This window comes from Lates calcarifer, linkage group LG3, assembly GCF_001640805.2.
Source record: "Lates calcarifer isolate ASB-BC8 linkage group LG3, TLL_Latcal_v3, whole genome shotgun sequence".
Classification (NCBI taxonomy): domain Eukaryota; kingdom Metazoa; phylum Chordata; class Actinopteri; family Centropomidae; genus Lates; species Lates calcarifer.
This window is the reverse complement of record NC_066835.1, coordinates 9,229,721-9,247,377: the sequence shown is the minus strand read 5'-3', so window position 1 is coordinate 9,247,377 and position 17,657 is coordinate 9,229,721. Positions and strand designations below refer to the sequence as shown.

The 17,657-nt window shown below is 41.1% G+C and overlaps 1 protein-coding gene across 1 annotated transcript in view; it reads left to right on the top strand.

Annotated features, from left to right (window-relative positions):
• vps50 (VPS50 EARP/GARPII complex subunit) overlaps positions 1-17,657 on the top strand; it is a 93,888-nt gene that overhangs the window by 42,371 nt on the left and 33,860 nt on the right. The window contains 8 exon segments of the mRNA XM_051066145.1: positions 1,280-1,403; positions 9,686-9,726; positions 9,728-9,778; positions 9,916-10,010; positions 11,679-11,777; positions 13,407-13,497; positions 14,371-14,559; positions 16,336-16,454. Of these exon segments, the coding sequence (XP_050922102.1) occupies positions 1,280-1,403; positions 9,686-9,726; positions 9,728-9,778; positions 9,916-10,010; positions 11,679-11,777; positions 13,407-13,497; positions 14,371-14,559; positions 16,336-16,454 (809 nt within the window).

Here is a 17,657-nt window from a genome sequence, read left to right as displayed (position 1 = left end):
ACTGCCAGCGTACGAGCATGTGGTGTGTAATTTACAATGCTTTTGTGCGAGGTAGCAGGGTTCCACAAACACTTCAATTCATTATCGTGGTTTAAACAAAGTAAAGTGCGGCTGCCGTCGACAGCAATGTTTTCATCTGGCAGTGATTAATTTGCCTCTGGACATGTTGACAGGAGTCTGTTGGCGAGTTGTTCCATAGAGCCTTGAGCTGTGTCAGTGGCTACTATTGTGCCAGCTGCACTTTTCTTAGGTGGGCCAGATTTTTAACTTAACACACGCAAACGTTTTTTCCAGGCTGTCTGCCCTCATAAGAGCTCAGAGTCAGATGTATTTATCTGATAAATATGTGCAGGGAAAATAGCAGCGTGCATTGTCCTTTGAGTATTTTGAGCACACAAAGCTCAGTGACAGAAGACGTGGTTTCTCCTAAAACACATTATTATATAAGGCCATATTACCCACAGAATCATCATTAATATATTCTTTTCATTTGTAAATTAATACTTAATACCTCCATGAACTGTAGGACACAGAATCTTATAATATGCAGAAACAATAAATTTGACATTTTATCTAAGCGATAACTCTCTTCAGGTCCTGGGCATATATGAACATTATATCACAGCTGATGTATGACTTTATGATGCACAGATAATGATTAATTATCCACCTACATAGACATATTACATATCTGCAGTACCAGGCTTGTTATACAGGTGCTCTAACTTAGATATTATATTACAGAGAGTATATGAACAAGTGCTGTTACTATGACAGCCATACATTACATTATTGTCCTGTGAATAGAATGAAGAGCTCTGTGTGATCCAGTCATTTTCATGCATGACTGCTAAAAGAGCAGTTCTTGTCATAGATGATATATACATGCATAGATATAGTATAATAACCCACCTAGTGTGTACTAGTAAGGCACCCACTTAATAACACCTCTGTTTTAAACTGTTCTTAGTTTAATTAGCTCGTACTTAAGATGAAAGAGACACAGAAAATAGATGTTTGCAAACACATTCACCTTCAATGATGTGTGTAAACTTTAATTAGATTGTAATGCAGAGGACAGCTGATCAGGTTATTTTTTTGTGTGTGTGTGTCTTGCTGTATCTTGCAGTAGTTATGAAAATAGTCCAGCACTGTGTGTTTCATAACTCTTTTTATTGAAAGTAAATACAACACTGTGGACATACTGTATATGTCACAGAAATCTAAGGTCTTGAAAAGAGCATCAATGACCTTGTCTTCCTCCCTTCTTTGTTGGCAGCATATCACCTTGGACAGCTATATCCCCTGCTTGACGGATCTGTGCAAGGCATTGTGGGAGGTGATGCTGAGCTACCACCGCACCATGCAGTGGCACGAGGAGCAAGACAAACAGGAGAACACAGGTAAGAGGCCGTACATGTAGAAACATGTGGCTTCTATGAATGAATTTTTGTTTGTTCCAGTGCAGCAAAAGTAGAAGCATCTTATCCGGGTGCAATTACAAACTCAGAAATAAAAGATATGTGCAGCAGATCCCATAGAGGGAGCTCATGACTTCCACACTGGTCACACCTTCTCTCTTTGGTGCCTCAAACTCCTCCTCCCTTTTTTAATTTTCACCCTCCAAATCTCTCTTTGTCACCTGCTGTCTCTCTTTAGTTTTTCATTTGGACTTTCTCATAAAACACCAAATCTGCTCCCTATATACCAAGCCGAAAAAGATTCACAGATTCAGTCCACAAAGACTTTCTGAAAATGGAGTCAGCTCACTCCACACCCTCAGGAGTACCACTCTATCTTGGCTGTTTGATATCAATATACAGAAAGTTTATCAGATTTATAGCACGCAGAAAGGAATAATTGAACCTTGATTTATGAAAATAGAGGAGAGGAGAGCACTGATTGTGTGCTGTGCGCAGTGTAGTGGTACAGATACTGAAGTGGCACATATTTTGCAGCATTTACTAAGTTCTCTGTCAGCGTACAGGTCAGTGAGTGAGTCAGTGGCAGAATAATCACTTCTGATTTACTCAGGTAAAGCACCCTGCTGCAGCAACACAAAGAGATGCGCATTGTGTTTTTACAGTCGCAGCTCAAAGACAATAACATGCAGCCTTTTGCAGTCTTTTGGATGTATTAATTTTTGCAGCATTATCAGATTTAAATTGGGTTAACAGTCTGTTCTAATTACATGAAGATAAATTATATGTACACATTATTTAATTTACATTGCTGGGTTAGTATGACCCAGTCGTATGGTTTCAAGGATAAGTATATGCACAGGTGATGAAGCATGAATGATGCATTTTTTTCTTATGGAAATGTGTCTTGTGTGACTTTGAGTTTGTTCTGTTTCCTAATAGAAACAGGGCTTTCCAATCCATGTGCAGCTGTTAATAATGAATAACCTGACACAAACAGACAACACTGAGATTAGAGTAAAATTAGGAGTTTTCATTATAATAAGCAATTTATTTTGTTTTCAGTGACCTTTTTGACCTTCCAGTGTCATCTGGAAGCTGTTTTTACTATTTCAGAAAATAACAGCTTTTTGTACATTTTGTGACAAGAACAGTCTGAAGGACATTGACTCTTCCACTGGAAACTGCCTGCACTCAAGTTATAGCCCATTAAGAACAGCGAGACGACAGCACACCGCATCTGTCCAAACCCCAAAGCTTATGTCTGGATCAACAAGAGAAGTCTCGCTTGTGTCGCAGCTTCTATCCACCCTGCCTTTAGTCAGCCACCAGATGTGAAAACATCAGCCTTGAGAAGCTCTGTTGTCAAGGCAATACATACTTTGTGGTTTAGCAGTAAGCTCCACTCAAAGTTGAATTCTTACCAGGGTAAAAAAAGAAGCCACACTGGTTTTGGTTTATAGCACTTTTCACCTCATCACTGTTTTGATCATTTGTCTTGCCACAGACAGTGTCAGATATTAGGTGTAAATGGAGGACTGTCATATTAGCTGGTGCCTTCCTTCAGCTTATTGAAAGAGAGCTTGTTTCCATTTTCCATGCCGCATTGAATTCACCTGGCGAATGGATGAGGACACGAGGGGGGTCCTTAATGGTTGGTAACATGTTAAGTCCTCAGGATCCTCATCACAGGAGAAAGGACACACACCACATCTCCTTTCATTAGGCCCATCTATCATCTCACTATTTGATTGGCTGTCACCTCTGTCCTCCATGTGAAGGTGTCCCCGACCCCAGCTTTGTCCTGGCTTTCACCTTTCTGTCTTAATCCTAATGTGTGTGTGTGTGTGTGTGTGTGTGTGTGTGTGTGTGTGTGTGTGTGTAGTGTGTGTTATGATGTTGGGGGGGGGGTCCATGAAGAGTAGCGATTTACTGTACAAGCTTTGTCTCATTTGCAGTGACAGTGACCTCCATTTCACACAAGAGGCCATCAGACAGTCACAGCCGCTGAATATCACTCTCTCCCCTCTACTCTCACACTGTCACACACAGACACACACACCTCTTCCATCATTAAGAAAGCAAAAAGAGTATCGCACTGAATCTCGGGCTGTGGTCACTTGATGTATTGAGTTGGTCAGTGTAATGTTTCAGTAATTAATCTGGCCACTTGATGAAAGGAAAGGTTGTTTCAGGAAGTAAAATGGGCCAGGGTCATATCCCTACCTGACAAAATGGATTTGCTGCCGAAGCACACACCCTGTCATGTACGATCAGCGGTGATGGCCGTCAGGCGCACAGGCCACTCTGAGTGTGCGAGAGTGCTTTGACTGCGCGGGGGTAAATAACTGTGACCAGTCTGTGTATCTGTTACATGTTCGCACAGAGCGGGGGCACGAACCATGCAGGCTAGTACTGGAATGTATGGACATTGTCTGCTCTGCTATGATAAAGAAAACCATCAGTTATCACAACTCAGGGTGAGAATTGGCCTTCAAACCTCATTATTGTTCAGTAGTAACATAGCATAAACTAAAATAAGGAGCACGCTATGTGAAATAACCCATGGTCTTCTAACCTCTCCCAGTACATACAGCAGTTTGTTTTGTTCTTGATTGATCCATTTCATCATATTTTTCTTTTTTCATGCATACCTCCCTTCCCAGGAGTCAACATGACATAGCACCAATCTAATCTAATTGATTTCTCAATATTTTCAGCCTGCTTATAGAACATGTGTACATAGTAATTGGATTTACATACAAGCCCTTCAGATGCATCTCCTTTAAAGGACTTTCTGGTGGGAACCCTAGATAGACAGTATAATGTACATAGTGACTAAACCTTTCAACACATTGTGGTTTATATGTGAATAAGAACAGCATGATCGTATATGCCCAGACTGCACTAAATCATCACCGAATAAATTATTTAAAAACGTACGTGGTGTCAAGTGTAATCCCCTGAAATTAAGTGGGATTTATTAACCATGTGGTGCAGTGCCACAAGCCAGTGTTGTCCCACTGCGGAGCTGGTTTCCAAAGAAAGTTTAGTTTTTAAACAAAATGTCAAAGTCAACCTTGCTGCTTTATTTTTTAAATTTCATTCTCAAATAATTTTTTGGCATCCCTTTAACTCTGTGTCATCTGTGGAAAATCACAAATAATATTTTAAATCCCATTTACAATGATGAATGCCATATAGTGTGATTAAAGTCCCACTGCCTCCATTTAGCTTGTGCTGTTAAAATATTCAGAAACCATAGTCATTTTTTTGACTTTTCTCTTGCTAAACTTTTACAGATTTATGCTAAGTCATGCACAGGCTGCTGTTTTATGAGTCATAGTTTGAAACCAACAGGGGGGAGCTAAGCCCCCTGTGGGTGTTTGTCAGGTGAGTCATCAAGAACTCTGATACCCACAATGCCACCAAAGGTCAAACACTGGTTACCACCTATGGGTTGGCAAAGGGTGGCTTTCCCTATTATTTATCCTTTTCCTCCCTCTCTGTAGCAGCACTTTTTAATAACCATCATTGAAGCTCTCTGAGTTGTTAACCTGGAGAGGCTGTCTACCCCCTCACCAGGTTAACAGTGGGAGACTGCAGTGACAACAACAGCAGAGTAAGGGAAATTAATGGAGATATGCTGTAGTTGTTGATTGGAAAAAAAACTTTGTAAACTTGAAAAAAAATGCTAATGGATTCAGAAATTTCATATAAACCACCAATAAAAACTGTACCATTAATAAGTTTTCTTTAAGAGGGAGATGAAGAGAGATCAGTTGAACTCAACCAGATGCCATGTACAAGACTAATCATCAGTTGGACATTTTAGGGTCAGAATTAATGAAAATCTGACCACACAGATATAAAACACATATTTCCAGATTTGGTGCAACTTATACTTTCCAGTGTTATTGTTACGTCCAATGTCCATCTCAAATAAACACCATTAATCTGCTCAGAAATGATAGAGAAAAGATGCTCCTTGTTACTCCCGAAGTTTTCTTCAGTATCGTAGTAATGGTTGAGGATGCAGTTGTCTGAGGGATGGGGGCACAGTGTCCCACATTAGAAACTTTAATTTTTTATTTAAATTGGCTGCTTCTGGGTATTAGGTAATGTTCATTGCTTATAAGTATGCAATTGGGTTTTATTCCTCTTTCTTTGTCCATTGACACAGTCTTACTCTTTCCTGTACACCCGTAGCTCTCAGTTTTGTATCATCAATTAATCAGTCATCGTCGTGCTCTCTCACCTTTGTTGGGGCTCTCAGCTTTCACAACCTCAGTTTTACTTTGTCTTCTCTGAATTTTTTCTTTTCCTTTTTTTGCCCTCTCCTCCTCACACCCCCACACTCTCACTACGTCCTTGTGCTCATTAAATGAAACCTAGATATGTCAGGCTGCCATGTCACAATGTCTCCCAAGCTCTCTGTTCTTTTGTCTTTTACTGAATGATGCAATTGTTTTCAACAGTTCTGTCCGTATTAATGACTTAAATTACAACAAGCGTTACAGGGGTCCCAAGGACTGTTTGAAGACCACCAATTTAGGGCTTTCAATGAAATTCTATGACTCGTTTCATTAAACACTGACACAATGTCATCATTAGAAATCATGACTAGTTGTGACTGTAACAGTGACAGTCGTGACTGTGCAGGTAATATGAAAGGCTGGGGGAGAGGGTTGAATTTCAAATGTATCAGGAGCTCATTCACAGTAAAGGAAGAAATCTGGGATGAATAAGAACACGCATTTCACATAAATTCATACACCAAGGAAAAGCATGAGGTGCATTGCTCGCGGCCACATCCATTCCTGAGTGTGATGATTGCAATCAGATGGTGGGAAGAGAAGATAAACGACCGTGATAGCTGGGTGCAGAGGTATTGTTGCTAGCCAGAATTTAAATTTGATCTCCTGTTATAACAATGCCATCCTATCTCCTTGTCCACCACATAATCTTGTTGGTCTAGTGCTCAAAATGGCTGTTATCCAGTCTTGGAAATAGGAGACGCTTTTCATCTCCATAGGGATAAGACACACTTTACCACATCAAGTGTTGTTAAAGTAGCTGGTTTGACTCACAATACTGTTCGTGACACAAGGCTTGATGCAGTCAGTAGATTACTAATAAAGTTTCTCTGGAACTGTTTTACAGTGGAGCTTTTATTTAACCTGTAAGATTTGTTTTATGAGATTATTTGATTAGTAACACATGCAGATAATGAAGATTGTTATAGAAGATATCTTACACAAGTTTACTTGTATTTTAATCACTTTCTCTTGTTGTAATAAAATACACAGTTTGAACTTAAGGCAGGGATAGACTTCTTGTTAAGCGTCTTGTCTTCTTGAAACAACCTGAGGCACGGGTTTACCCATTAATGATGTTTAAGGGAAACCCATTGTTCTGATCTATTGCAACAGATAGAACTTCACATGAGTTCCTCTTGAGGATTTTTCTCTCGTTTGGTGTATTGGGCCTTCTGTCAGAATCCATAATAAGGCTGAGCAGGTCCTTTGTGCTGCTAATTGTATGCCTCGGAGTACGATTAAGACAGGCCCTGTGGGTGAGGTGCTGGTCTGCATGCAGACGGATAACAAGCAGCATTACAGGGGGATAACCTTGTGAAGGAAACTAGGCTGCACAGGACAGAGTTTTTCTTCTGCTTTGTTTCTCAGAGAGAGATGATCATCTATAATTGATGCCTGATGAATATTGTGAAGAGTACACCACCAATTTAGCTTTGCCCTTCTGTAACGTTGTGAGATGATGGACAGTTTTTTAAAAAAGGATCAAAATCAGTGCAACAGAGCCAGAGACACAGTCTTTTTCACTCCATGTATTCTTTGTCTTTTAATGCCTACATTACCCACATTGCAACTGGACCGCTGACAGTTGGATCAGTTGGGTTGGGTGTTGTCGTGCTTGTAGCCTTGAGCCGCTAGCCTCAAGCAGAGGCGAGTGGGCTTCAGAGGTCTGGAGGTTTTTCCTAACTCCATGCCCCCAGATTTGTACTACATTTTCAAACATGTAATATTCAGACCCAGCCAGCGCTGACTCAGGTGACATTATTTGAGGCGATTTATCAGCACAGCTCCCAAGGATTTCCCCTCCATACTGTGTATCTGTGTCACAACTGAACACTTGAGTGTTTCTTGCAGGTAAGATCTTTTCACACCTCATGTAGGTGGTTGAAACAGGTCTCACAGGTCTTTTTTGTCTGGATCTTTATAAAAGAACACCTGCACATACTCAAAGGTTTCACAAATGTATTCAGTGTTTCTTGTTTCTTTAGGTGTAGTTTTTTCTTTCAACTTCTTGTGATTATTTTTTTCTGACTCACACTGCACTCACTAAAGCCTTTCTTCAACTGTTCCTGTGTTCTCTTCCTTCCTCACTGTCTGTCGTCAAATTTATATAATTACATACGCACAGTGTGTGGGCACCATAAAGATTAATGTTTGTACTCTTCTCTCGTGTGTCCTTATGAAAACACCCTCACTGCCACTGATGCTAAAGTCAGTGTGACTGTGTAGAGTTTACTTTAAAAAAAAAAAAAAAAAAAAAAGGCAAAATGGCAAGATATATTTATCTTCTTTCTCAGCTGACAAAATGCCTCTCCCAGCAGGTCCAGTGTACAGTGGCTCTGTTTTGACTGCAGCTTGGAGACGTTTGAGTCAAGCTGAGTTGAATTATGTGTTTGTATGGTTAAAGCTTTCGGTCATTCAACCATCTCACTGCTTCAGAAAAAGAAAAACACTGCCCCATGATTCATGCCTTTCTTGCCTTGTTTTCTCCCGACTAATGTGTCTCAGCATCATCTGGTTTAATGGTTAATGAAGGGCGCGCGTTCATGATCTCAAACACAAGAAGATCTGCACGTATTCTGTCAGTGACATATTTACATTCTCCCTCAGTGCTCTTGCGCCGAAGACTGAAGTCTTGGAAATTCCTGTCTCTCGAATGTCTTTCTCATCAATAATCTGTACCCCTTCCCGCGATTGGCGCTGATGGAGATGGATTCACCATGTTGTTGGGTTTTCCTGTAAATATACGTCCTTGCCCAATGCTTGAAGAATGTTTTTTAAACCAGAAGTAAAGGAGGAACTCTAATAACAGATGCTGCAGCAGAATTTTTATCATTTTTTACTGTGGCTTTTATCCGTAGGGCAGTGACTAGAACTATTTATTTTTCTCCTGCTTAGGAATGGTTGTGATTATGTTTTTCGACTTGTCCTTTAAGCTATTATATTCTGCTGTGCCCTTAATGTTATTCATTTATGACTGAGGTCGTTATCAGGGAGTTGCGGTTGGTTGGGATTCCCTCGTTCTTACAGAAAAATCCAGGATTGAGGCTCCAGTGTCTACAAGCACTTTCCCTTTAAAAGCATCTTTGAGACACTAAACTCCTAGCAGGATGGTAGAGTTTCCTATGAATATAATGAGCAATAACAAAAGACAGACAAACCGTAAAATCAAACATTAACATTAACCAGAGTAATCCATGGCCAAGACAAGTCTCTGCTTTTATTGGTCTTCCCAATGGAATTTAAGGTGGGATCGACAGCCACCTGCTTGTTGACTTACAGGCTTGGTGTCGCCGGCTTCTCTAGAAATCCACTTCAAACAGGGCAAGCAGCTTGAGATTGATTGAAGCAATTTTCAGCTAAAGGAAAAGTATTGCTGGCCGCTATGACATTGTAGCCTCTGCAACGCCCGCGCCGCATGCTATTCTTCCCAATCGATCTGAGAGGGAAAAAAAGAACACAGATAAAAGGATAGTGAGGTGATGACAGAGGAGGAACAGTGCTCACTGAAGATGTTGGTGTCATTGTCTGACTGGCTGACAGGACTCCTACACCTTATTTAACTGCCAGGGATTATTGTTCTGCTGGTCTCTAGGTTGCTGTCAGTCTTCACTTTCTTGAGGGACTGTATGACCCATGCTCTTCAGATGCTGACTGACAGAAAGTCTCACAGAGTCTTCAGCCAACAATCAGGCACATTTCCCAGTTCATATTTGAATGCACCCGAGGAATCTTTTTTTCTTTTACCATTGACAGAGAGATGTATTTCATTTGCTTCTTGAATAGTTTTTTTTTTTTTTTTTACTTTTCTGTGTATCCAATCTGAACTTGAATCCATTCTTTTGTCCATTGAATAGATAAATGAACTCATTTGTGTCATACAGAAAGAACAGAGCCAAACAATATATAAATGAAATGCGTCTCTGTGTTTTGTTTGAATATTCCTAGATGATGCGGCAGCAGCAGAGTCTGACGAGTTGGTGGTGGATCCGCAGCTACGTGAAGAAGAAACTGGAGCATGGGCTGACACGCATCTGGCAGGTTCGTAAAGAAGCATGTCACTTCCGTCCTTTCTGTTCCAAGTTTTTCTTTACGTACACTGCACTGTACTCAGAATTGTTCGGTCAAAACTTCTCCTCCCATGAATTCTCCCCTTACCTTCTCATTTCTCTCTTCAGGATGTCCAGTTGAAGGTGAAGGCCTACATTCTGGGGACGGACATGTCCAACTTCAAATACGATGATTTCATAGTGGTGCTGGATGTCATCAGCAGGTACGCTGCACACCCGGAGCAGCCAACTCACTCCCCATTTCCACTAATTGGTCTACATTATCTCGCCCTTTCTGCCTTCTTCTCACCACTTCTTCTTCTTTTCAGGATTATCTACTTTCACATGCTGCCTCTCTTTACTTGTTTCTCAGCAGCGCTAATTTGTTCAGTCACTTACTTAATAACTAGGTTTGTTTACATGTACATCAGAAGACTGAAATTATCCTGCCAGTATGTACAAACGCATTTAAACTGCACACTTTATTGTATTAACTGATTATATAATCCAATTTAATTTGCATTAGTAAGTGTACACACCCTCATCACATCTATTGAAATGTGGACAAGCTGCGCCTTCGCTCAGCTCAGTGGTACTGTACGTGGGAGTGACACACTGCTAAGCTGAAATGTTATGACCATCTGAATAAAGAAGCAAATAACTTTACAGCACATGCCAAGGTCTGGGATATATTAGACATTAAGTGTACAGTTGGTTCTTGTAGTTAGCGTGTTGGAAGTGGGAGAAATGGGCAGGTGTAAAGACCTGAGCGACAGGGTCGGAGCATCTCTGAAACAGCAAGACCCATCTGTTTGGGGTTCAGCAGTGATGAGCACCTGCTGACCTACTGGTCCAAGGAGGGACAAAACCATGACCCAAGCTGTTCAAATGCGACAGGACACCTTCAGAATACCTGCTCCAGTGGACTAAGAGCGTATTAGGCAGGGATGGTCATAATGTTTTGGCTCGTCAGTGTAGAGTGTCATATACTCTATGTTGCATGTTAATTTTGAGGCCCTATGACTCAAATCAACACCCAAAAGGGAGAAATTTATATTTAGTGTTTGCTGATCTAATGGCATCATTGTACTGTAGATACATCTTTTCATATAGCGAAACAACTAGTTTGCTTAGTCAGCAGTAGCAGGTTGAAAAGCTTGCCAATGTACCTAAAAATATTAAAACATGTCATTTTAAATTGCTTACTTTTGGTGCAGAATTGAGTGGTCCGTCTTCAACACCACTGCCAACAGTGCACCACTCTGTCCCTCAACTAGCAAGATGCAGTTACCAGAGCAAGTCTGTTTACATTGTGTCTCTGTGACCCTGCTGGCTCAGCTGTCATTCACAAACACAGAATGGTCTTCCCCCAGAGGCTTTGATGATAAAAGGTTGTTTCAGATATATCCCCAAAGATTTTTTTTCTTTATTGAATCATGAAATAATATAAACAACACATTTAGAAAATCACTCTTACATTTTTGGCTTCACAAAAACTCAGTAAACGCAGTAAAACCTTAGACTTACTGACTACTTCATCACTTTAAATTGATTAATCAAATCACTACTTAATGACAGCAGTGGTTACATCGCTCCGTTCTCCTTGTATCGTCTCACTACATGCTCCATCAGGTAACTGCCCTCATGATAGTGAGATATTTTGCTTTTGCTTTCAGTGTCAATGGGGTATCAATGAATGGAAACTTTGGGGCCACACCACCCACTGGGTTAATCAGGGCAGCTTCTTATACCCGGGCATTTATTTTTACAGTGTCGATTAATTGGGTATATTTATATATTTATTTATCCCTGTGTCTTACTTCTTCGCTCTCCATCTCCTTCTCTCACCATTGTCCCTGTAACCATTTAATCTCTTCAATCCTCTCTTTCAGGTTGATGCAGGTGGGTGAGGAGTTCTGCGGTAGCAAGTCAGAGGTCCTGCAGGAGTCCATCAAACGGCAGAGCATCAACTACTTCAAAAACTATCACAGGTAAAATGCTTCTTCTGCCTCCACTTGATCATGTGACAATTCAACGTCATTTCCGTTCTTTGGCTGAACCGATGGGATTGATGGGTAAACAAATTAAACACAAGGGTGTGTGGTTCTGACATGTGCCACCCTGCGTGATATTACTGACAAAAAAAAGTAGTGAGATGATAGTGTAACAGATTTTTTTTGAACAGCAGGTTGCCTTCACTTGACAAAAACTTTTACACATAATCACAACTATTGGCTGCCTCTAACGCGCTTTATTCCCAGCGCAGCCCTCTTTGGAGTAGACGTGTAATTACATGATAACACTCACTGAGCTGGAAGCACATTTACATCTTGATTACATACCCCCCACCCACCACCCGCCACCCACCAACCACATGAATATGCATGCCTTCACACAAGACCAAGCCGCATCATCAGAAGTGATTTGCATTGATCAGTGATTATGATTACCTGTCAAGAATCATTGATAAGATGCTTAAATATCCGAAAGCTAATACTCTTCATCATAATGACATAAAACGGCAAAGGAGCGAGACACTGAGGCATGATGGGATACATCTTTAGCCGAGAGGTGATGAGACAGAGGTGATCTCATTGTGACTGTTAAAAGGAGATTAAGAGTTGATAGACCCATAGAGAGAGAAGAAGAGATGGTGGACATACAGCAGCATTATGAGGGCACATCATTAACCCCTTTACACATACTTTCACACACACACACACACACACACACACACACACACACACATACACATACACATACATCTGCACTGCTCGCCAGGAGGCTTCCAGTGTGCATCATCTTTACATTAGGTTTGATTCATTTTGCAGCCGGGTGTCATTCCCGAAGAGATTACCCATCAGTGAACTCTGACTGGCTGATGCCTATATTTGTCTGTCAGCCTCCTACAGTGACACACTCAGTCATCAGGGGTTGGTGTATTGTTAGCCTGCGGGTGCAAAGGACAGAATGACATTGTCAGGGCTCAGACATGATAAACATCTAAGAGCTTTGCCACTGGTTGATTTAGTTTTTTTCCAACTCATTTTTTTCTGAGTGATGTTTTGTTTTGATGTCCTTTAATTCTCAACACATTACGCTTGAGAAATATGGCTGTGGGGAAACGGAGCCAGCATTTACAAAATGGACCGGTTGAATAAAGGTTATTTTGTATGCTGCTGTATGTTGAAGTCAACCACACGTTTTCCCCGTCTCTCGCCTCTTCTGCATTCTTTCACGCCTCATACTTCAAACAACCTGAAGACAAGTAATGAGGGGTGCAGCGGTGTTTGAAGTTGACACTGCTCTGACATTTCACACATAAAGACCCAATATCAGCCTAACGGGTAAGCAACGTGGTGGTTGTCTTGAGCTGTGATCACAGTTAACATGGAAACAGGTTACACACCCACACATGCTTCACACAAACACACACACACATACACACACGGTCATTTTTCTTATTTTGCATCAGTGACCTTTACAGGCTTTGTGTATGTCAGCACATTTAATCTGGAGACCTCAAAACGTGGTAGCTGGTTAAATGAATGAAATGGCATGACATCATTAATGGACAGATGGTGACTTCTTCTTCTTTTTTCCCTGCTCCAACCCTTCAGGGCACGACTGGAAGAGCTGAGGATGTTTCTGGAGAATGAGACGTGGGAGCTGTGTCCTGTCAAGTCTAACTTTAACATCGCCCAGCTCCATGTGAGTAAGAATCATATCACTGACGAGGGAAAGCGTAGCATGGCAGCGTTTGTCACTCACTGCACCCCTCCCCACCCACCTCTGTGAAATATGCATAAGGATGTGAAGCACAGAGGATTCTGCTCAGCAATTTGTTGCACCGCACATTATGTAACACAGATAAAGATAAAACAGCCACTGTCCCTTGTGGCGTGCATGTTTAGAGGGTTTTTATTTCCCACACTGATGAGCAACAGTTGAAAAATAGAAATTTGAACACCAGAGCCCAGATGTAGATCGTGTACATCCACAACCAAACGTGTTGCATGAATGTCAAGTCAAAGATAAGATCATCGTTCTCAGAACATGTTCAGTTCCCTTCACATAGAAGCAGAGATGATAAATGGAAAGAAAGAAATGTCAGAAAGATAAATGGAGTTAAGTCAAAGTCTGGTTTTTCATTTCTGTACATCTTGTTCTTCCCCTCATGTCAGTCTTGCTTGGGTACACTGTGCAGCAAACGCACATGCAAAAGAGAATAAACCCACTGGCACGAGAGTTTACATTACCTTATGCTACACAGGCAGTGTAATGCTTGGCTGTTGTTACAACTCAATCTTTTTGGATGGCAAAATGTGCAGCAGTTTGTTACAGACATCCTTTCAGGACAATATGCTCCTGTTGTGACTGTAATACTTCATTTGATACAACTGTTGATACAACAGGTCAGTTTTTGAAATGCTCAGCTTTTAAAGTTATTGAATTATTATTGATAAATTAAATATAAAACCTCTTTTCTCCATTTCCTGTCTTATCTGTTTCATCTTCACCACAACGCAAACCTACATCTGTTGTCCTTCAAAGTGTCTCTCTGTCCCATCTTCTCCAATCCAGGAGTTTAAGTTTATGGGCCAGTGTCGCTCTCCGTCCGTTTCCCCGAGCAAACAGGCCGCGTCATCGGCCGCCACCCCGACCCAGGAGGAGCTGTCTCTGTTCCAGCAGTACGTCCAGGAGGGAAACCCGTTTGAGATGCACATCGAGCACAAAGAGGAGGAGACAGAGGACGTGCTGGCATCTAATGGGGTAAGTGCATCTACTGTGTGTCATACACAGTCTATTGTCTTTCCCTATGTGGACTGCCTGTGTATCATATCTGCTGGTTCAGTCAAGTTGTTCATTAACACCAGACAGATACTGTACACCCACTTAAAAAAGTATGTCTAATTAACAAGGCTTCCTGTTGAGGTAAAACGTCAAACAAGTTAATAAAGAGACAAGTTGATTAATTGGGACGTAATCACTGTGGGTCATTAAGTGGTTTACAGCAGCTGTCAAGCTGTCACCACCAGGACCATGACTAAGTTTTATTAGCAGTGTAGGTCCAGCAGTGCAGAACCTGCCATGATTCTAATAGCACTTGCATGCATCATCTGACTTATATAAGCTTTTAAATAGCAATTGAATCTGTGGGTAGCTTCCGCACAGGGCCAGTGATAAACTGAAGAGAGAAGAGCTGGATGTAATAATGTAGCATCTTTGTCATGTGGTCATTTTTTTTTTTTTCCCTTCTCATCCATCAAGGCGGATTAATTTTCCTCAGCTCATATGCTAGTTTAGTGAAGGATTGAGGATGCAGTCCTCCTGTATAGCACTTCATCCCAAAAGAAATGTTTTATTCCTAAGTATGTTGTTTAGTTAAACTACATGGCCTGCCACTTTAGTGCCATACGTAATTAACAGAGAAGAAATTGTTTTACTATACATCTATTAGTATGCTTTGTGCAAAGGCCAGTCTAGCTTAACATGGGGGGAGAGAGTGTTGGCTTCTTACCTTGTCCACCAACTTAAAGGAAACACTTCTGCGAGCCAGGAAACTGTGAAAACACAATAAGCATTACATGTACCATTATATTAAACAACAACCACACAGTGGCTACTGTTATGTGGTTAAGAAGGAGCTGGGAGTCAATAAACATCCTATAATACCTACTCTAGCAAGGCACTGTTAGCGGCCACGCTAGTCTTTAGTCTGTAGTCTTCTTATTCCTTTAGGACGGTTTCAAGTCATCACACACATCTCATATCTATAGCATGGATGATCCACAGAATATTGGCTAGCACTATGGATTTTTGTGTGTGTGTGCATGTGTGTATATAAACTATATAAGGCTTATTTGGAGAATGAAACATTATTTCTCCTCGAGAATGGAGAGAGGATATGACACTTGTGCACTGACAACATGACATGTCGCTCCCCTTTTTTTTCTTTTGGTGTATTTTCCTCTCAGGCTCAACATCAAAAGCAATATTGCACTATCTAACATATGAGGCTTACCGAAGCCCTAGCTTGGCTTGCTCTTAAGCTTGTAATCCTTTCTATATGACTGTTGTGTTGCCAGAGCTTGCAGTTAAGGACAAAGAAAATATTGTCTTATTTCAGGGCTTTACCTGAACTCTCCTCTGAGGGCTGATTGAATTTTCTGCCCCCCCACCCGTGCCTAAGGCTAGTTGTTTCATGGTTATGCATCCGTCAGGGCTAAAAGATGAAGATGTTACTTTTTTTTCCCTCCAACTCTTGGATATTTTAATCACAGCTCTTACATGCTGTTTGGTTTTATGCAGTTTGTATTTTGTGTCATGTTAAAATCTTCATTGCTCTTTCATTGAAGTGAGTGCAGTCACACAATTTTTTTTTTAACGCTCATCTTCCGCAACTGGGGACGTGTCGTGAAAGTTTCACAGCATGTTATGACAGTGTGTGACTCGTGTTTATCCCTTGTGCTCACTTCTTCTGTACTGCACTTCCATACCCCCCCCCCCCCGCGCCCCCGGCATGACCTTTGTCCTCTCTGTTTCAAGTACGAGTCAGACGAACTGGAGAAGAGTGTGTATCAGGATTACGACAGTGACAGCGATGTCCCAGAGGAGCTCAAGCAGGACTACGTGGACGAGCAGACGGGTGACGCCCCTCTGAAGAGGTCAGTCTCTGAGTCAAATTATTTCACACCGCTCAGCTTTGAGGATGACAAGTGAAGTTACATGGTCTGTCCAGGTATACATCGTTTCTGCTGCCCTTCAGACATATGAAAGGAAGTGAACATTTCACATTATTCACCCCCACAAAATAAAAGGATCTGTCCTTGAATCTTCTATAAAAAAAGGTTCTAAAAGGATGTGAAGTCATGCATTACCCCACTTTGTATGCATTTAGCAATGATAATTTTAGCTCACCTCTGCATAACCCTGCTAAGCAGGCAGAAAGCTTGTATAAAGCTTATGTGTAACCATGAAAAATTCCCTTTTATCCCACCTCCGCCTATGTGATTTATGACTATTGAAATATTAGTCGCCGTTTAATAACTGCAGAGGCAATCATGTGCTGTTCTGCATCTTGTGTAAAAGGATTCATTTTCATTTGAAAGAGAAATTTGAAAATGTGAGGGAAATTTGGGATTTTGTCTGTCTTATTATCAGTGTTGAATTCCAAGGGTCCTATAATTCATACAAACAATAACCATCTCAGCATATCCTAGCTGTAATTATTAGGTCTTCCTCTCAAATTGATGTGGTGGGCGTCGTAAATAACCACATAAATTTGGATGCTTGTGATGGAACATGAAGGAGTTATGAATTTATAGCTTTCTGTGTTCAGTTTGGAGTGTCCTCTTTAATGAACCCATCATGCTGTATGTGTATGCAGTGGACTGAGTTACTAAAAACCCTAGGATTGTGTGTGTGTGTGTGTGTGTGTGTGTGTGTGTGTGTGTGCGTGCGGCATGTGCGTGCTTGTCTGAGAGCTCATGTCAAGTTTAACACTGGATTTGTACAGGAAACAACACACAGAATGCCATTACTTATTCAGGAGCTCCTCATTATAGAGGCATTGTTATAATGATCATTTCCTGTCATGTAATGTACAGTGACTTGTTAATGGTACCTTGATGTTTGTTCTCAGTGTCCTCTCATTATTTCACTGATCTGACATGCTTGATATTTTTGCTTTAACTGTCCTCCTTTTCCCCTTTTGTCAAGTATTAACCTGACATTAGCCTATAGCCACTAGAATGTTAATTTCCTATTTTTATTAGCAGGAATCATTTATGGTTAATTATCGAACAGGTCGCATGATCACATCCAGAAATTACACGGCCCACGTAATGATTACTGGCTAATATGGCTCG